Raw genomic sequence first — 17,889 nt, forward strand, 5'->3', positions numbered from 1 at the left:
CAGACCCCAGCTCCCCCAGCTCCACGAGTCTACCCCGCAGTCACGCAGTGGTTCTGTCCCGTAGGTCCATCCCTAACCAGCACAGGGATGAGGTCAATGGATGCTGCGCGAGTGAACAAACGATTGGTTTTAGGAATAGGTATGTTCTGGCTCCTTTAAGTGGTAAATTTCGGAAGAACTAAAACTAGATGATCTTGTTGTTTTTTTTTTTTCCAACCTTCTCTAAAGGGCAAATTATTCACGTCTGTTACAACTTCTTTTCCCAAAGGCCCCCTGGGATCACAGCACTTCCACATGGATGGCTCACAGCGTGGTGACTACATGACATGTGTGGTGAAAGTACACGGTAAAGGGGTGCGGCGTGTGTGTGTGTGTGTGTGTGTGTGCGTGTGTAGTGACTTTGCCTTAAGGTAACTGCACATCCTCCCGCCTGAGGGAGTGATGGGAGGATGTGGCGGCCCTGGCAGAACTGGAGGTGCATTCATCGTGAACTTCAGCCTTGTGCCAGCGCCATCCACCCTGCGCCACTGAGGAGTGTGACATGCGAGACTGGCTGGCTGGCTGTCAACCACTCCTATCCGGAAAGCCAAGCGGAGGGAACAGAGCAGGTGCACAACTGCTTTCTGAAATGAATGCATGGTCGAGGGAGTGCTCCAAACGAAGAGACTGTCGAGAGCTTACACGTTGGCTCTTCCACACCTCAGACTCCCACATGGAGGACCTTGTCCCTGGAATGAATCTAATCCATGAGCACCGGCCCTGGTGTCCCCCTCTCTTTTGCAGAGGCCACAGGAGGTGACTGTTTGCTCTAGGGCGGGGAGCTGAGGAGCCTGGGGTGGGGTGGCAGGACTTGCAGCCTGGTTTCCCCAGATCCCGGCTCTGCTGCCAGCTCTTTGATCTGGAGCAAGCCACATGCCCTCCCTGAGGCTGGGCGTTCTCCTCCGTCACTCTTCCCTCTGCCTCAGCCACGGCAGCTACACTTTCCGTAATCCCAAAACACAGTCGTGACCTTGTCCGTGTCTGTCTTCCAACTCGCCAATCTCCTCGGGCAGACCGAGTCCAGCTTCTCAGGGTCTCCTTTTGTGTTTCAGATCTTTATGCAACCGTGGGTGAGCCTTGCTGAACTCTGACCTGCCTTAGAGAACACCCAGGACAAGGGGATGCTGATTCGTGACAGTCACGTCGATTCTTTTGGATCAAACAGAAAAGCAAGCAAGAGACGTAAAAGCTTACTTTCTAATGTTAACAGACTGGTAAGATCTGGAAATCTATTGTGGAACAAGGGCCTTCCCATGTTATAGATGACCCTGGTGACAGGGCTTCCACGTCTCGTGTCATTTCCAGACTGCATGACGGGTCGTGGTGGCTTTCTCTGATGGGAAACCATTGTGGGCAGTGATGGAAGCTTCGAGAAGCTCACAGCCCCTCTTCCCGGAGCGGACATACTGCTCTGCCAGAGCCATCTAAGGATGAGAACTGTGAGGCTGGGGGTCAGGGACACTGCAAGGGACATGTGCCACCGAGCCTTTCCTCCAAAAGTAGTGCTCACGCTTGGGCCGATGCTGGGTGTTAGTGGGGAACTCCGTCCAAGAACACCATGAGCTCCATCCCTGCTGGCCTCCCGCCAGGCCTGAATGCCTGCGGAGCCTCCCAGGGAGCAGCAGATGTAGGGGCAGGAGGGAGGGTTCACCCTGTAACTCCCGCCCCCGGCCTCCCCTAGGGATGGGTGGGAAAGACCCAGGACTGGGCCTCAGCTGACGGAGTGTTTGTAGCCAGCACCCCCTGTGCTGGGTGGGGCCCTATGAAGCCCCTCCGGCCTCAGGGTCCTCACATGTGAAGGCGCACTGACCCCTGGCCGTGGCCGGCAGGTGGCGCTCAGCCAATGGAGGTCTGTAGGCTTCCCCAATGAATGTGTGCAGGCCCCTGGCGGCCAGAGAACGCCGAGGAGAACCCAAGGCTGGACCCCTGTGCTGGCCCAAGGCCGGCCCTTTCCCTGAGGGCTGGCGCTTACCCTGTTTGGAGTGGGTGAAAGCCCACTCCAGCAGAGCAAGGAGCCCATCAGGGAGTAGGGCTACCTTTTCATTTAGTCAGTCTTTATTTAAAGGTGTGCTTTTGAAATAGCCTATTAAATATGACCTTTTCAAAATTCAATTTCTCACAATTTACAGCAGTCTTTGTGCAAACATATTTTGACTGTGAATTCCTGCCGTTGCCCCCACCCCTGTCAGAGTTAACGATTTACAAATTCCTATCACAACATGACCCCAGCTACTTCATTTATTGCATCTGAGACTCCAGTGTTCTGTTTGACAGGTATTGAGCTGGGATAAAGGGTTGCTAGGGAAGAGCTAATTCAAGCCCAGAGGAAATAAAATATGAATTTTTGTTTTAATCAAAAAAGAATTATAACAAGGCCTTGCTTTCCAGTGGAAAACATGTGTCCCGTGGAGGTGTGGAACGCTGTTGAGCAACCAAATACATTCCCAATGGCTGTTTCACCCTCCTTTTTAAATAGCTACACTTATCTCTCTAATCAGTTCTAAGGGACTCTGGGCTGTCAGGGAGCATTATCAAGAGGATGTGACCTTCCAGGTCATGGGGGCGAGCTGCTGTGCACCCTCCTGTGGGAGGCGCTGTGGGCCCTACCCGCACCGTCCGCCCCAGGACCTGTGCCCGGCGTGGAAGCCAGCCCAGGAGGAGGCAGATGTGCTGCCAGCTCATTCCTCAGGTCAGAGCACTGATCCCGGGGACCACATTTCTCTTCCCAGCTCTGCGCAGAGGAATTTCTGGCTGAAGAAAAAGAACACAGCACTCAAGAACTGTAAAAATTAGCGATGGTTTCCGTGGGTAGCAGGAGCTCCAGCAACTGGACCTTTCGTGTCTTGTAAATAGAGCTTTAAATCCCATTTTACACACTGGATGCCTTCTGAAAATAAACCATGGCCTTTTAAATTTTTTGGTTCTATGCCTTAAGAAGCTCAACTAACTCCTTAATCATTCCACCCTGCAAGAGAGTATCTGGGACCAAAACTGTACACAGGTTTTCTACCTTTTCAATGAAGATTTCGATGGACGACTGTGGAATGACAACTTTCTAGAAAACGAACTGAAGAGTGATCTTCAGTCACCCGCGCATTGTTTTTGAACACTGAGCTCGAGGGGGTGAGGTCTCCCTGTGGAGGAGAGTTCACCGTGGCAACCCTCTGGCCCCGGGGTGCCAGCCGGCCGGGCCTGGCAACACAGGGACTCCCTGGCAGAATGCTCCAGCTCCACACAGCGCTCTCCATAAGGACAGCCAGGAGGGAAATGTGCGGCCCTCGCCGTGCTCCAGAGGCTGGGGCGCACCAGCAGGGCTCTGTGTGCAGCTCTCCAGCGAGCAAGGCACCCCTGCGGTCCTCTGTGCCCGGGGAGCTCGTGGGCCCTCCTGGTGCTCCCGGGTTGCTTCCAGGCTAACCCAGCTGCAGGTGGCGTGCAGGTGCCACATGAAGGGTGTGCTCAGGGGACCACTGGGAGGGAAGGTGGCACCGTGAGCAGCTTCGGGGCTGAGCTCCACAGAAAGTCAGGGACCATGCACTACCGTCAGACCATGTCAGGTAGGCCGCAAGAGGATGATAATGACCGACAACGTTCACCTTGGCTACTGGGATCTCTTAGTGCCTAAAGAGATCTGTGTGAGTGCAGACAGGCTGAGGGGATGTGCACCCCCCAGCCCTCCCCTGAGGACATAGCAGTGCCGTGACTTGGTGGCTGTGGTGACCCAGGGCTTGGCCCTGCAAGTTAAAATCCCATTTTATCACCGTCTAACAGAATGGCTCTGATCACACACTTGATTAGAATGAATATATTATTCTAGGTTAATGGTTTCCATTCCAACTTACGGAGCTTATGCTCCATCTATCCTGAACAATTAATTGAGAAAAAAGAGGCACCTCCACAGCCTTCCCCAGAACGATGTGACCCGATGACCCAGAAGGACACGGCGACAGTGGCGGCGGTGGTGACCCGGGCTCTTCAGGGGGCAGCCCTCTTCAAGTCGCGGATCTGTTTAATCAGGTAGTTCTTCTCGTCACTGAACTGCTCATCGTCTGTCCTCTCCTTCTGGAAGCTGCTCAGAAACTCAATGAGCTTGGGTTGATTTTTTAATAGAATCTCCACAATAGGCTGTGTTTTGTGAGGACTGGCCACAAACACCTGGAACAGAAAGAAACGAACATGTGGGCCAGGGACACACACCAGGGGACACAGGGACCCTCCCCTGTTTCCTGGGTCACTTTTGTTGAAGATTTATTTATTTATTTGAAAGGCAGAGTTCTAGGGAGAGATGGAGAGAGACAAAGATAGATCTTCCATTCATTGACTCATCAAATGGCCAAAGCTGCCAGGGCTGAGTCAGGCCAAAGCCAGGAGCCTCACATTCCATCCAGGGCTCCCAAACAGTGGTGGGGCGCTAGTACTTGGGTCATCTTCCACCACTGGATTGGAAGTGGAGCAGCCGGAACTCGAATGGGTGCCCACAGGGGATGCCGGCTTTACAGGCAGAGGCTTAACCCCGTGCCTCAGCAAGGCCCCCACTTGTCCTGTTAGCTCACAGAAAGCCCCGGACCATTCTCCTTTCTGAGATCAGCAGTAAGTCATCTTTCCTGTAACTCTCCTCACTACCTTGTATGGAACACCTCAGTGTTCTGTGACCAAGCATTACTTTAACTTTTTTTTTTTTTTTTAAGATTTATTTATTTATTTAAGAGGCAGAGTTAGAGAGAGAGAGAGAGGGAGGTAGAGAGAATGGCTGCAATGTACGGAGCTGGGCCAATCTGAAGCCAGGAGCTTCTTCTGAGTCCCTGATGTGGGTGCAGGGGCCCAAGCACTTGGGCCATCTTCTACTGCTTTCCCAGGCCATAGCAGAGAGCTGGATCAGGAGAGGAGCAGCTGGGACACAAACCCATATGGGATGCCAGGGCCACAGGCGGAGGCCTAGCCTATTATGCCACAGCGCCAGCCCCTTACTTTGACTTTTAAAAAGTTTAAAGTATTTTTATGTCATCCAGGTTTCCCACATAGGAGACAGGGACCCCAAGTACCTGAGCCATTATCTGCTGCCTCCAGTGTTGTGAAATGGCAGGAAACTGGATTGGAAGCAGAGGCAAGACTTAATCCCAGGCACTCCAGTTTGGGACCCAGGCATCCTAACCATTAAGCCAAATGCATGTTCCTGTTTTAATTTTAAAAGACTTTCAAACAATCAGAGAGGGAACGGGAGATGGGAGGGTTGTGGGAGGGAGGGAAGTTATGGGGGTGGGGAACCATTGTAATCCATAAGCTGTACTTTGGAAATTTATATTTATTAAATAAAAGTGGAAAAAAAAACAAAAAAAGAAAATGTTAAAAAGAAAGACTTTCAAACAGAAAATAACATTAACAGATAGTGCTACATTCACCATACCAACTGAACAGATTTTGACATTTGCTTCAAATTTTTCTTTTTTCTTTTTTTTTTGACAGAGTGGACAGTGAGAGAGAGAGACAGAGAGAAAGGTCTTCCTTTGCTGTTGGTTCACCCTCCAATGGCCGCCGCGGCCGGTGCGCTGATCCGAAGCCAGGAACCAGGTGTTTCTCCTGGTCTCCCATGGGGTGCAGGGCCCAAGCACTTGGGCCATCCTCCACTGCACTCCCGGGCCACAGCAGAGAGCTGGCCTGAAAGAGGGGCAACCGGGACAGAATCCGGCACCCCGACCGGGACTAGAACCCGGTGTGCTGGCGCCGCAAGGCAGAGGATTAGCCTAGTGAGCCACGGCGCCAGCCGAAATTTTTCTTTTAAAAGAAGTAAAACCAAGGCTGGTGCTATCATGTAGTGGGTAAAGCTGCAGCCTGCAATGCCTGCATCCCATATGGGTGCCAGTTCAAGTCCCAGCTGCTCCACTACGGATCCAGCTCTCTGCTATGGCCTGGGAAGGCAGTATAAGATGGCCCAAGTGCTTGGATGCCTGCACCGACATGGGAGACCCAGAGAAAGCTCCTGGCTCCTGGCTTTGGATCAGTGCAGCTCCGACCATCGTGTCCATCTGGGGAGTGAACCAGCGAATGGAAGACCTCTCTCTCTCTGCCTCTCTGTAATTCTGCCTTTCAAATAAATAAATAAACCTTAAAAAAGAATACAGTCTGTTTTGCACATGGAATAACACTCATGGACTCCTGTGAACACTCTCGCCTTCCTTTCCAGATGTCATCATTGTCACTCTTTCCTTAGGTTTGTGGAGCTTTAAAATTACAACCCTACCTGAGACTCCAACTCAGCTGATCTGTGGGGAAGGTCTGGCAATCTGTATTTCTATGAAGTTTCATGATCCTGGGCTAAGAACAATTCAGCTAGCCTGTAAAAGATGGTGATGACTGTTGTTAACAGGACCCAATAACTCAGAACTACGGCCCCAACTGGTGTACTGCTGTGTAACAGACACACTTCCTAGTTATTGCTACATACGAGGAGACTTCAGGAGGTTCATGGAGAACACAATGAAAAGATGTTTATTTTGATGCATAAAATGTTGAAGTATATGCATAGTTTTTTGGTGGTAAACGTTTTCCACGAAATTTTTGAGTATTCCTTGTCTACAGGGGTGTCAACGGTTTTTGCACTGAAATAAGCTGTCTTTTAATTCTATTTTTCAATGAACTTTTTGAAGTGCCCTCAAATATAAACAGAATACAGATCAAAGGCTCTGTGCCTGTAACTGGCCTTTGATGTGGTCTTTATCAGGCCCCAGTATCTCTCCCTTGGCCTGAAAGGAAGACATAATTATCTCTAAGATTAATTCATTAAGGGACTGACACCATTGCCCATATGGTTAACATCTCAACGCTGGTGCTAGTATCTTTCCTGAGAGCTTTTGCAAGCATTCACAGGCAGGACCCAGATCCCAGGATCTATCACTCCTATAGCTAACATCTGGGTGTTAGACTGCAGTCAAAATGTTTTTCAGTTGGGGGCCAGCCACTGTGGCATAGCGGGTAAGGCTGCCGCCTGCAGTGCCGGCATCCTGTATGGGCGCCGGTTTGAGTCCTCGCTGCTCCACTTCCTATCCAGCTCTCTGCTATGGCCTGGGAAAGCAGTAGAGGATGGCCCAGGTCGTTGGGCCCCTGCACCCATGCGGGAGATCCAGAAGATGCTCCTGGCTTTGTATCGGTACAGCTCCGGCCGGCCACTGTGACCATCTGGGAAGTGAACCAGCGATGGAAGACCTTTCTCTCTCTCTCTCTCTCTCTGCCTCTCCTTCTCTCTCTGCATAACACTGACTTTCAAATAAATAGATCTTAAAAGAAAAAAAAAGATATCTGCATTTGAAAAAAAAATGTTTTTCAGGAACTCAGAGGCCCTGATCAAACAAGTACCCAGACAGACTGGAGACCACCTCTGCCATTCCAAAGGAAACATGCGTGGGCCCCTCTCATTGACCAACCAGAGGAAGGCCATGTGCACAGTGGACCACCCTGAGACCCACACATGAACTGATCACGCTCTGCTCATCCTTCAGTGTGAACTGTAGAAGTCACTACCCAAACATTAAGTGTTGGCTGCTCAGCTCCTTGCTCTGCACTTTGCAAAAAATGCCCACCTTTCCCACCACTACCCTGGTATCAGTGATTGGCTTACTGTGCACCGGACGAGCAGACCCAGTTTTGGGGTTCTACAGCAACTGCTCCAATCAGCTTTGGGGTTGTTCTACAGCATGCCACTATAGTTATGGTGTCATAGTCTTGGTTCCTAACTCCTCCAAGGGCTGAGGGCTTCCCCAGGAGGCCTCCGCCCCCTGCCCCCTGCCCAGCAGCCCCAGCATATACAACTCTACAGTGGCCTAGTAATGGGGCAGGAGGCCTGCAGGGTTGAGCCCTCAAGGTCCCAGCAGCCCAGCAGGCGTGCAGAAGGAGAAAAGTGCACAAAGATATTCAGCAGCATTGCAGAGGGAACAAGCGGTTGCCGAGGCTCCAGGAGCTGGGGCTGAAGTGAGATTTCCAGTTTGGAACAGGAGGGCTCCTGGGGCGGCTAGTCAGAGCCATGGGAAGATTTTTCTATGTGGTGGCAACAAGAGAAAGCAGACCAGGAATTGTGCCAATGGAAGTCCCCAGACAGGCAGGGCTGGGGGAGCAACTTGCAGCAGTGAGGGTGGGAGTCGCGGGAGTTGAGGGAGTGCAGGCTCCAGGATGCTGCTCAAGTGCATGGATCTTACCTGGGTTCAAATTCCACCATTCCCACTTGGTGCTGTGTCTCTGAACCTATTCTGTTAACCCTGAGCCAACGTTTTGTGTGATTCAGAAATCAGAGGCTGTCGGCTGGCTGGAGAGGGGCCGGTGTCGTAGTGCAGTGGGTTCAGTCACTCTCGGGATGGTGCTGGCCCATATGAGCAACGGTCTGAGTCCCGGCTGCTCCACTTCCCATCCAGCTCCCTGTTATGGCTTGGGGAAGCAGACGAAGATGGCCCAAGTGCTTGGGCCCCTGTACCCACATGGGAGGCCCAGAAGAAGCTCCTGGGTCCTGGGTTTGGAATGGCCCAGTTCCAGCTGTTGAAGCCATTTGGGAAGTAAACCAGCAGATTGAAGAGACAGATAAATAAATAAAGGTAGATGTGCTGGAGAACCCCGCAGTGTTGCCACAGGAAGAGTCCTGAGGGCCTGCTGTTGTCACTGCAGCTGCGGGGACCTGTGACCGCGGCCACACAGAGCCTGGACTTCCTTCAGGGCCTCGGCACCACCCATTATCTTGGCTCTGCCTGTTCACACCCTCCCGCTCGGCTGTCTTCCCTCATGAGGACACAGAAGACTTACAACAGCCCTGCAGGACGGTAGCTTTTAGCACCCTTTGATGAATAAGGAAACCAAGGCTTCATGAGGGTAAGCAACCTGATGGCAGGCCTGATGGCTGATGCACGGCCTCCAAGGGACCCTTCCAGTGTGAGGTTTTAGTTCACGCTTTACAGTTTCCGGTGATGCGGCTATAAGCCAAGCAACAGCAAGGGCTGCCGGCAACCAGAAGCTAGGAGAAGGGCTTGGAAAGATTTTCCCTGAGAGTCAACAGCAGGAACCAACCTGCTGACACCTTGATTTTACACTGCGGGCCTCTAGAACTGTGAGAGAACAAACTACAAACTTCTGCTGTTTTAAGCCACCCAGTCTGTAGTCCTTTCTTAAGGAATCCTTAGGGAATCAGCATATCACATTAATAGAATGAAAGAAAGCCACACAATCTTCTCAATTTATATGGAAAAAGTATTTGACAAGACCTACCATCCTTTTATGACAAAGCAGCAAAGGGCAACTGGATGTCCCCACGAAAAGAATAAAGTTGGGCCCTACCTTAGACCATAATCAAAAACCAACTCAGGGGCCAGTGCTGTGGCATAGCAGGTTAAGCTTCCTGCAGTGCCATCATCCCATATGGGTGCCAATTTGAGTTCCAGCTGCTCCACTTCAGATCCAGCTCCCTCCTAATGCACTTGGGAAAGCAGTGGGAGACGGTCCAAGTGCTTGGGCCTCTGCACCTGCACGGGAGACCTGGATGGAGTTCCAGGCTCCTGGCTTCGGCCTGGCTCAGCTCCAGCAGTTTTTGGCAAGTTAGGGAGTTAACCAGTGGATGGAAGACCCCCACCCCCCACCCCAGGTCTCTCCTTCTCTTTCTCTGCCTTTCAAATAAATAATTAAAAAAAAAATCTCAAAATCAATTAAAGACCTGAATATGAAATCTAATAACACTGTAAGAGGAAAATATAGGGGTATGTCTTTCATGATAGATTTCACAGTGGTTTCTTAGATCTGACACCAAAAGCAGAAGTAACAACAAAAACAGAGCAAATGTCATCAACCTTTAAGAGTTTCGTATATCAAAGGACACTCTACTAGAGTAAATAGATAACATATGGAATGGGGGAAACCACTTGCGAATCATATATATGATCAATATTTTGTATCTAGAAGATATAAAGGACCCTATAAAACAATGAAAATATAAACAATCAATTTTTAAAAGGCACAAAGGACTTGAATAAATATTTCTCCAAAGAAGATATACAGTGACCAATAAATACATGAAAAAATGCTCAAAATCGTGTCATTAGGAAAGAATAAATGAAAGCCACAATAGGATATCACTTTTCACACCCACTAGGTGGCTGCAATAAAAAAAAAATCAGACAACACAGAGTGTTGTGACAATGGGGGAGAACCTGGAACCCTCTATAGCATTGGGGGGAATGTGAAAATAATGCAGCATCCATGAAAACCAGCTTGACAATTCCACAGTAAGTTAAATGTTGAACTACCAGGTAACTGAGAGATTCTGTTCCTAAGAATGGAAAATATTTGTTAAAACAAAAACTCGCATACTAATATTCATAGCAACAGTGGACAGAAGATCTCCCCCTCACCCCCTATAACTCTGCCTTTCAAATAAATAAATAAATATTTTTAAAGAAAACCACTATTCTTAATAGTTCAAAGGTGGAAACAGCTGCAGTGTCCACCAACAGAAGAATGGGTAAACAAACGGTCGTACATTCGTGCGATGCACTATTAATCAGCCATTCAGAGAGATCAAGTACAGTCATGCACTGATTTAACAAAGGGGATGCATCCTGAGAAATGCATCATTAGGGGATTTCTTCATTCTGCAAATATCACAGGGTATACTTATACAAACCTAGATGGTATGGCCTGCCATACACCAAGGCAATACAGTGTGAGTGTGTGTGTATGTACACACACATAACATTCCTAGGACCATGATGAAAAAACACACCCACACAGAAAAATGCAGTTAAGAGACATGGTAAACACAAGCTCTATGGGACTACTGCTGGCATAATGCATCATACTGTCTTTAACTTTTTTAAATTTTTTTATTAGGCAGAGTTAGTGAGAGAAAAAGAAAGGTCTTCCTTCCATTGGTTCACCCCCCAAATGGCCACTACAGCCAGCAAGCTGCGCCGATCCAAAGCCAGGAGCTAGGTGCTTTTCCTGGTCTCCCACACGGGTGCAGGCACCTAAGCACTTGGGCCATCCTCCACTGCCTTCCCAGACCACAGCAGAGAGCTGGACTGGAAGAGGGGCAACCGGGACAGAATCTGGTGCCCATATGGGATGCTGGCGTCACAGGCGGAGGATTAACCAAGTGAGCCATGGCGCCGGCCCCATCATACTGTCTTAAACATTTTTTATATAAGCAGAAAGGGTACAGTCTAAAATGTAAAAAAACAGTATAGGACAGTAAATATAGAACCTGCAATATAGTTGTTTCTTAGCATTATTGTTACTATGTACTATATATAATTCTACGTGCTATATTTTTTCTTAAAAATTTTTAAAATTATTAATTATTTGAGAGGCAGACAGAAAAAACTCCTGTCCACTGGTTTACTTTCCAAATGCATGCAACAGCCCCTGGCTAGGGCTGAAGCTGGGAGATGGGAACACAATCCAGGTCTCACTTGGGTGTCAGGAACCCAACTATTTAAGCCATCACCACTGCCTCCAAGGGTCTGCGTTAGCAGAAAGTGGAAGGCAGGAACCAAAGCCAGGAATCAAATGCAGGTACTCGGATACAGGACATGGGCAGCCTAGCTGCTAGGTTCAACGCCTGCGCTGTGCTAAACCTTACCTGCCTGGCAGTGCTGGCCTGTTTACACCAGCATCACCACCAACACGTGAGTAATGTGCTGCCCTGTGATGTCACTACAGCAAAGTCACTAGGCGACAGGAATTTCTCAATGCCATGATGACCTTCTCAGACCACTGTCCGGCGTGTGGCCCATGGCTGACCGTAATGCTAGGGTGTGGTGCCTGACTGATAAATCCCCTTTACACAAAGAATCTTGGATGGCAGAGCCAGAGCTGGAAAGCAGGTTTGCTGGTGCCAAAGGCACAAGGTGGGTGATGGCTTACCCAGCACAGGGCTTCCTTTAGGAAACTGTTTTGGAACTGAACAGTGGTGATGGGTGCCCGACCCTGTAAAGATACCTAGTGTCACTGGGTTATACACTTCACAGAGGTTAAAATGGGGAATTTTTTGTTCTGTGACTTTTATTACGAAAAGCTAAAATGGTTACTTTGCAGAAACAAGGCATTCCAGGCTTGTTTATTCTGTTATACAGAATGCCTGATGTTTCCATGATGCCCATGAGCAGTCAGGAAATCACACACCGCACGTCTCTCTGGTTAGCATTTGTTTACCAGGGAGTTGCTGTGAAGTTCCATCCAGCTACAAATTGCCTGGTATTTTGTGTAACTACATAAATAACTCACAACAGTCTTCTTAAAGAAAAAGATTAAATATAGTGGGCAAATTAAGCTGCAGTTTCAAGAACATAGTGGGATCTGCAGCCAGGTCTCATCGGGTCAACTGCGCGGAATCCACATGCTGCATTATAACCCCAACGAAGATGTTAAGTTTGCTTTCAAATGTAAAGACTGTCCTTGTTTTAATGGTTATGGCTCTGAACTCTGCTGCCTTTAAAGGCAACGACAAACACAGGCACACAGGAGGAGTCCTGAGGGCACCCAGGGTACGGCTGGACCTTCACACTGAACACGCTTTTTTTGTTGTTGTTAAGTTTCACTTGTTTATTTGAAAGGCAGGGCGATCCTGAGACAGCAGAAAAGACAGAGAGATCGATCTCCCATCTGCCTTTGTACTCCCCAAAATACCTGCAATGGCTGGGGCTGAGTCAGCCTGAAGCCAGGAGTCCTGAGCTCCATCCAGGTCTCCTACATGGGTGGCAGGTGTCCAAGTGCCTGGGCCTTCCTCTGCTACTTTCCTAGGTGCATTAGCAGGGAGCTGGATAGGAAGTGGAGCAGCTGGAGTCAAACCAGTGTGCTGGTCTGTGATGTGGGCCGTGCACACTGCAGCTTAACCCACTGTGCCACAATGCCAGACCCTGAGCACACTTCTAATTCAGGGACTGGGCAACAAATCTTTTTTCTATTACATCAGTTATGGAGTTACTTGGTGCTCTCTGCTGTCCTCAGCTTTTCAATGGTATTATCAAAGCACTCTAAACAAATCAAACTACTTTGACTTATTTGAGTATTTAATTTTTTTATTTGTAAAGCTGAGAGACAGAAAGACAGATCTTCCATAACCAATGGTTCACGCCCAAAATGTCCACAATGGCAGAGACTTGGCTGGGGCTGAAGTCAGGAACTAGGAACTCAATCCAGGTCTCCCACGTGGGTGGCAGAGGCAGCTACCTGCTGCCTCCAGGGTACACATTAGCAGGAAGCTGGAGTAGGAAACATAGCTGGGACTTGAACCCAGGCACTCCGATATGGGATACAGCCATCCCAAGCACTGGCTTACCCACTGTGTCAAATCTGCATCCCAATTTCTTGTTTTAGGACATACCATTCCTTAGTTTACACAGCATCATGCCTCAGAAACGTGACTGATGGGGTTCTCAAGCATAGTGACAGAAAGGCAATATCATGACCACAATTCAAATACTTTTAGTTTAGCAAAACAGAAACATTTTACTCTGCATTCTAAACTTTAACGTTGTTTATATACATATATATAATATAATATAAATATATATAAAATATATATTACATATATTTATAATATATATAATATATAAAATATATATTACATATTATATATATATATATATATATATAAACCTCAACATATGCCTAGGGGTGGGCTATCAGCACAGTGGTTAAGATGCCGACTGCGACACTGGTGTCTGGTATCAGACCATCTTGGCTGCTTGCAGACTCAGCTCTGCTCCCAAGCTTCCTGCTAATGTTCATGTAGCTGGGGAGGCAGCAGATGGTGGCTCAAACAGCAGGGGCCCTACCACTTATGTGGGAGACCCAGATCGAGTTCCAGGCTCCTGGCTTTGGCCTGGCCCAGTCCTGACAGTTTGTGGGCATTTGGGGAGTAAACAGGATGGGAGATCTTTTTCTCTCTCTCTCTAGCTCTCTCTCTCCCTTTCGAATAAATACCTAAAAATTTAAAAGAACAAAGAAAAGCACAAAGATAAAAGTAAAGGAAATGGCTTCCATAATCCCTCCGTGCAATGGCTGTCACTGTGAGTATACGGTGTATGTCCTTCCAGCATGTGTTTCTGTGCGTATGATTATATATAAATACACTGTAAACAAATGGGCTTGCACTCTGTAGAGAATGTCTGTAACCTATGCTTTATGTAATAATAGGGTTAAAATTTTTTAAAAATTGAGAGGTAGAAAAAGAGAGAGAGAGAGATCCCATCTGCTGGTTTATTCCCCAAATGGCCCAGGCTGGGCCTGCACCAGAGTCAGGGTCTGAGAACTCAAGGTCCCCCACATGGGTGGCAGGGACCCTACTTCTTGGGCCATCACCTGCTGCCTCCTAGGGCCTACATTAGCAGGAAGCTGGAGTCAGGAGCTGGAGCCAGGAGCTGAATCCAGACACTCTGAGTGGGACATGAGCATCTTAACCAGTAGGCCGAACCCCTGCCTCAGTAACATGTTGCCATGTTTACTGTTCCTTCTTCTGCGAAGTGAGATGACCACCAGGATCTCTGCCACGCTCTGGGCACGGTGCTACCAGGCAGTCCCTATGTACTGTCGCTTCAGCTCCTTACTAGCACTCTGGGAGGAAGATACTATTTTCCCTACTCTCTAGGTGAGGCTTAGAGAAGTCACACCAAGACCTCCGGTGCCCACATTGGGGACCGTGCGCCTCCATGGAGGCTGTGTGCGGTGTTCCCTCAGCGAGCCCAGGACAGGGCTGCCACCAGCTCCGCCCTCTCCTTCTGAGGCAAGACACACTGATTGGTCAAATGGTCTTTACTGCTTATCCAAAGGTGAGGAAGGGCAAGAAGGCAAACAGGTCTGGGGTACTTCTCACCGTCAAACTTTTAAGTAAACTAGTGGGTCAAAAGTTTTTTTCAGCATTTGCATGTCAATAGTCAAACAATATGATGGCTGGAAATCTTCTGAGGGGTAGAGAATAAATCAATTTGAATTGAACAATTTAAGTTTTGTAGGAAGTTTCTTTGGAGGAATGTAGCCTAGTGATTACTTATGTTTCACTGGGTTTTCTATGTCTTTTAAGACAACTTTACTGAGACAAATTCCCAAACCACAGAGTGCATCCGTTTACAGGGTACAATCCAAGGGTTTCTAGCGTCACAGCGCTGTGCAATCATCACTTCAATTTTGGGACATTTTAGTCACCTCCCTAAAAACCAGGTACCCAGTAAGTCACACTTCATCCTGGCTCCCACCTCTGGCAACCACTAATCTGCCTTCTGCCTCTCAAGAGGGGCCTGTTCTAAAGATTTCAGATCCAAGGAATCATACGAAACACAACTGTGTCACTGGAATCTTTCTCTTCACACATTTTCAAGGTTCTTCCATGCTGTGGCTGGTGTCGGTACTTCACCTTTTTATGGTCAACACTTCATTGGGATTTTTATATTATTCAATGAGTTAATTCTTTAAAGCATTTAGCACACAATGACTACTCTTTATAGTTGCTATATAAGAAGCCACAAAACAAGAAGCCACTCAACAAGAAGCTGCTAAAATGTCACATTTAACAGTAATTGCTGGGGCTGGCACTGTGGCATAGGCGGGTGAAGCCGCTGCCTGCAGTGCCAGCATCCCATATGGGCGCCAGTTCAAGTCCTGGCTGCTCCACTTCTGATCCAGCTCTCTGCTATGGCCTGGGAAAGCAGTAGAAGATGGCCCAAGTGCTTGGGCCCCTGCACCTGTGTGGGAGACCCGGAGGAAGCTCCTGGCTCCTGGCTTCAGATCGGCACAGCTCTGGCTGTTGTGGCCAATTGGGGAGTGAACCAGCGTATGGAAGACCTCTCTCTCTCTCTCTGCTTCTCCCTCTCTCTGTGTAACTCTGATTTTCATATAAATAAATCTTTAAAAAAACAGTAATTGCTTTCCCAAATATCTGTTGTCAAGAAGAAATACAGGTTAAGATTCATAGTTAAAAGCAACAGGCCTGGGGCCAGCATTGTGGCACAGCGAGTTAAGCTGCCCCCTGCAACACCGGTGTCCAATGTCAGAGCACCAGTTTGAATTTTAGCTGCTCCATTTCTGATCTAGTTCCCTTCTAATGAACCAGGGAAAGCAGCAGAAGGCCACACACCTGGGAGACCCAGGTGGAGTTCCTGGCTCCTGGCTTCAGCCTGGCATAGCCCCAGCCATTGCAGCCATTTGGGGAGTGAACCAGTGGATGGAAAATCTCTATTGCTTTCTCTCTTGCTGCTTCTCCCTTTAACTCTGCCTTTCAAATAAACAGATAAATCTTTAAGAAAAACAAAACAAAACCAATAGGTCATTTAAACTATTTTGTTATTTTTAAATTATTTACTTACTTGTTTTAAATTTTTTGAAAGGCAGAAATGGAGACAGACAGAGTTTCCATTTGCCAGTTTGCTCACCGAATGCCTGCAACAGCCTGGACTAGGCCAGGCCGAAGTCAGGAGCTAGCAACTCAATCCAGGCCTCCCACATGCATGGCAGGAACTCAAGTGCATGAGCCAGTGCATGCACCTGCTGCCTCCCAGGATGCACATTAGCAGGAAGCTAATTAGAAAGCACATTAGAAACAGAGCTGGGACTCAGACCCAGGCACTCTGATCCGTGGGCATTTCAAGTGGTATCTTAGCCACTGTGCCAAATGCCCATCATTTTAACTATTTTGAAGTTCCATTCTACCATAAAAGACATCCTTTGTTTATTGATTACTAACTGTCATTATATTATATAGTAACATGATTTCTCCTCCATTAGAATATTACTATAGTACAGGACCAATACAACCATCAGGGCTGGCACTGTGGTGCAGCAGATTAAGCCACCACCTGCAGCACTGGCATCCCATAGGGGCACTGGTCAGAGTCCTGGCTGCTCTATTTCCCATCTAACTCCCTGCTGGTCCACCTGGGAAAGTAGTGGAATATGGCTTAAGTCCTTGGGCCCCTGCACTCACGTAGGAGACCCAGAAGAAGCTCTTGCCTTCCAGGCTTTGGACTGGCCCAGCTCCAGTTATCATGGCCATTTAGGGAGTGAACTAGTGGATGGGTGGAGGATCTCTCTCTCTCTCTCTCTGCCTCTGCTTCTCCACCTTTCAAGTAAATAAATCTTTTAAAAAAATCTAAACCATTAAGTACAATGGTATTGAGTAAAATATCAAAAAAGTGGATCCAGGGCAACATGGATTTCAAATCCACAGTCCTCAGTTTCTGATTGGAGTATGTCAGGAAGAGGAGCTCAAAACGTATCTTCAAATCCTAATGTTTCTGACTACTAGATCTCAACAATGTTGCTCAGATATCTTGTCAGAAAGGGTTTTTTTTAAGGACTGTATATTACACAGGAAGGACCCTGTTATTGCCCAGATATTTGTTTCATTTTTTTTCATTTTTGCTCAGATGTTTGAAAACTGATATGATGGTGAGTCCCTGCAGTTTAGGGTGATCAGATTTGGTAAAGAAAAAGAGAGAATGCCCAGCTAAATCTGAATTTCAGCTTACCAGTGAATAATTTTTAGTATAAGGATGTCCCCTGCCATGTTATTTGTGTTTATTGGAGATTCACGTTTAACTGTGCCCTCTTTTTCATCTGGCACAGAGGCTCTCAGTTCCCTTCCTTCAGAGACATATCCATTAGTTCATTTAGTTAATAAACATTTAATAACATTATATGCCAGGGATCCTGGAAATGCAATCAAGGGAAAAAAAAAAAAAAGAGAGAAAGATTTCCTGCCGTCAAAAGCTTCCATAACAGAGCCAAAGTCTGGAAGAGGCACGCTGTCTTTCCTAGTTCAGTGGAGCAGCTCCCCAGGCATCTGTGGCGATGCTCCCAAGAAAGCAGCAGGGGTCTGCGGCAAGCTCAGCCGTG

General features: G+C 48.0%; 1 protein-coding gene and 1 long non-coding RNA gene across 31 annotated transcripts in view; one reads left to right on the forward strand and one right to left on the reverse strand.

Annotated features, from left to right (window-relative positions):
* The first annotated feature begins 34 nt into the window (after positions 1-34).
* Positions 35-1,219, forward strand: LOC138843805 (uncharacterized). Its single transcript, XR_011378803.1, has 3 exons — positions 35-139; positions 269-346; positions 1,092-1,219. It is a non-coding gene; the product is annotated as an uncharacterized lncRNA (long non-coding RNA).
* A 2,607-nt stretch (positions 1,220-3,826) lies between these two features.
* The window catches only part of CAB39L (calcium binding protein 39 like), a 122,121-nt gene continuing 108,058 nt past the window's right edge, over positions 3,827-17,889 (reverse strand). For all 30 annotated transcript variants that reach the window (XM_070048875.1, XM_070048870.1, XM_070048885.1 and 27 more), the window contains one exon: positions 3,827-4,191. In XM_070048875.1, coding sequence (XP_069904976.1) covers positions 4,012-4,191 — 180 coding nt within the window. In that variant the 3' untranslated portion in view covers positions 3,827-4,011. The remainder of the gene's footprint in view (positions 4,192-17,889) is intronic.

Source organism: Oryctolagus cuniculus, chromosome 9 (genome assembly GCF_964237555.1).
Source record: "Oryctolagus cuniculus chromosome 9, mOryCun1.1, whole genome shotgun sequence".
NCBI classification, from domain to species: Eukaryota; Metazoa; Chordata; class Mammalia; order Lagomorpha; family Leporidae; genus Oryctolagus; species Oryctolagus cuniculus.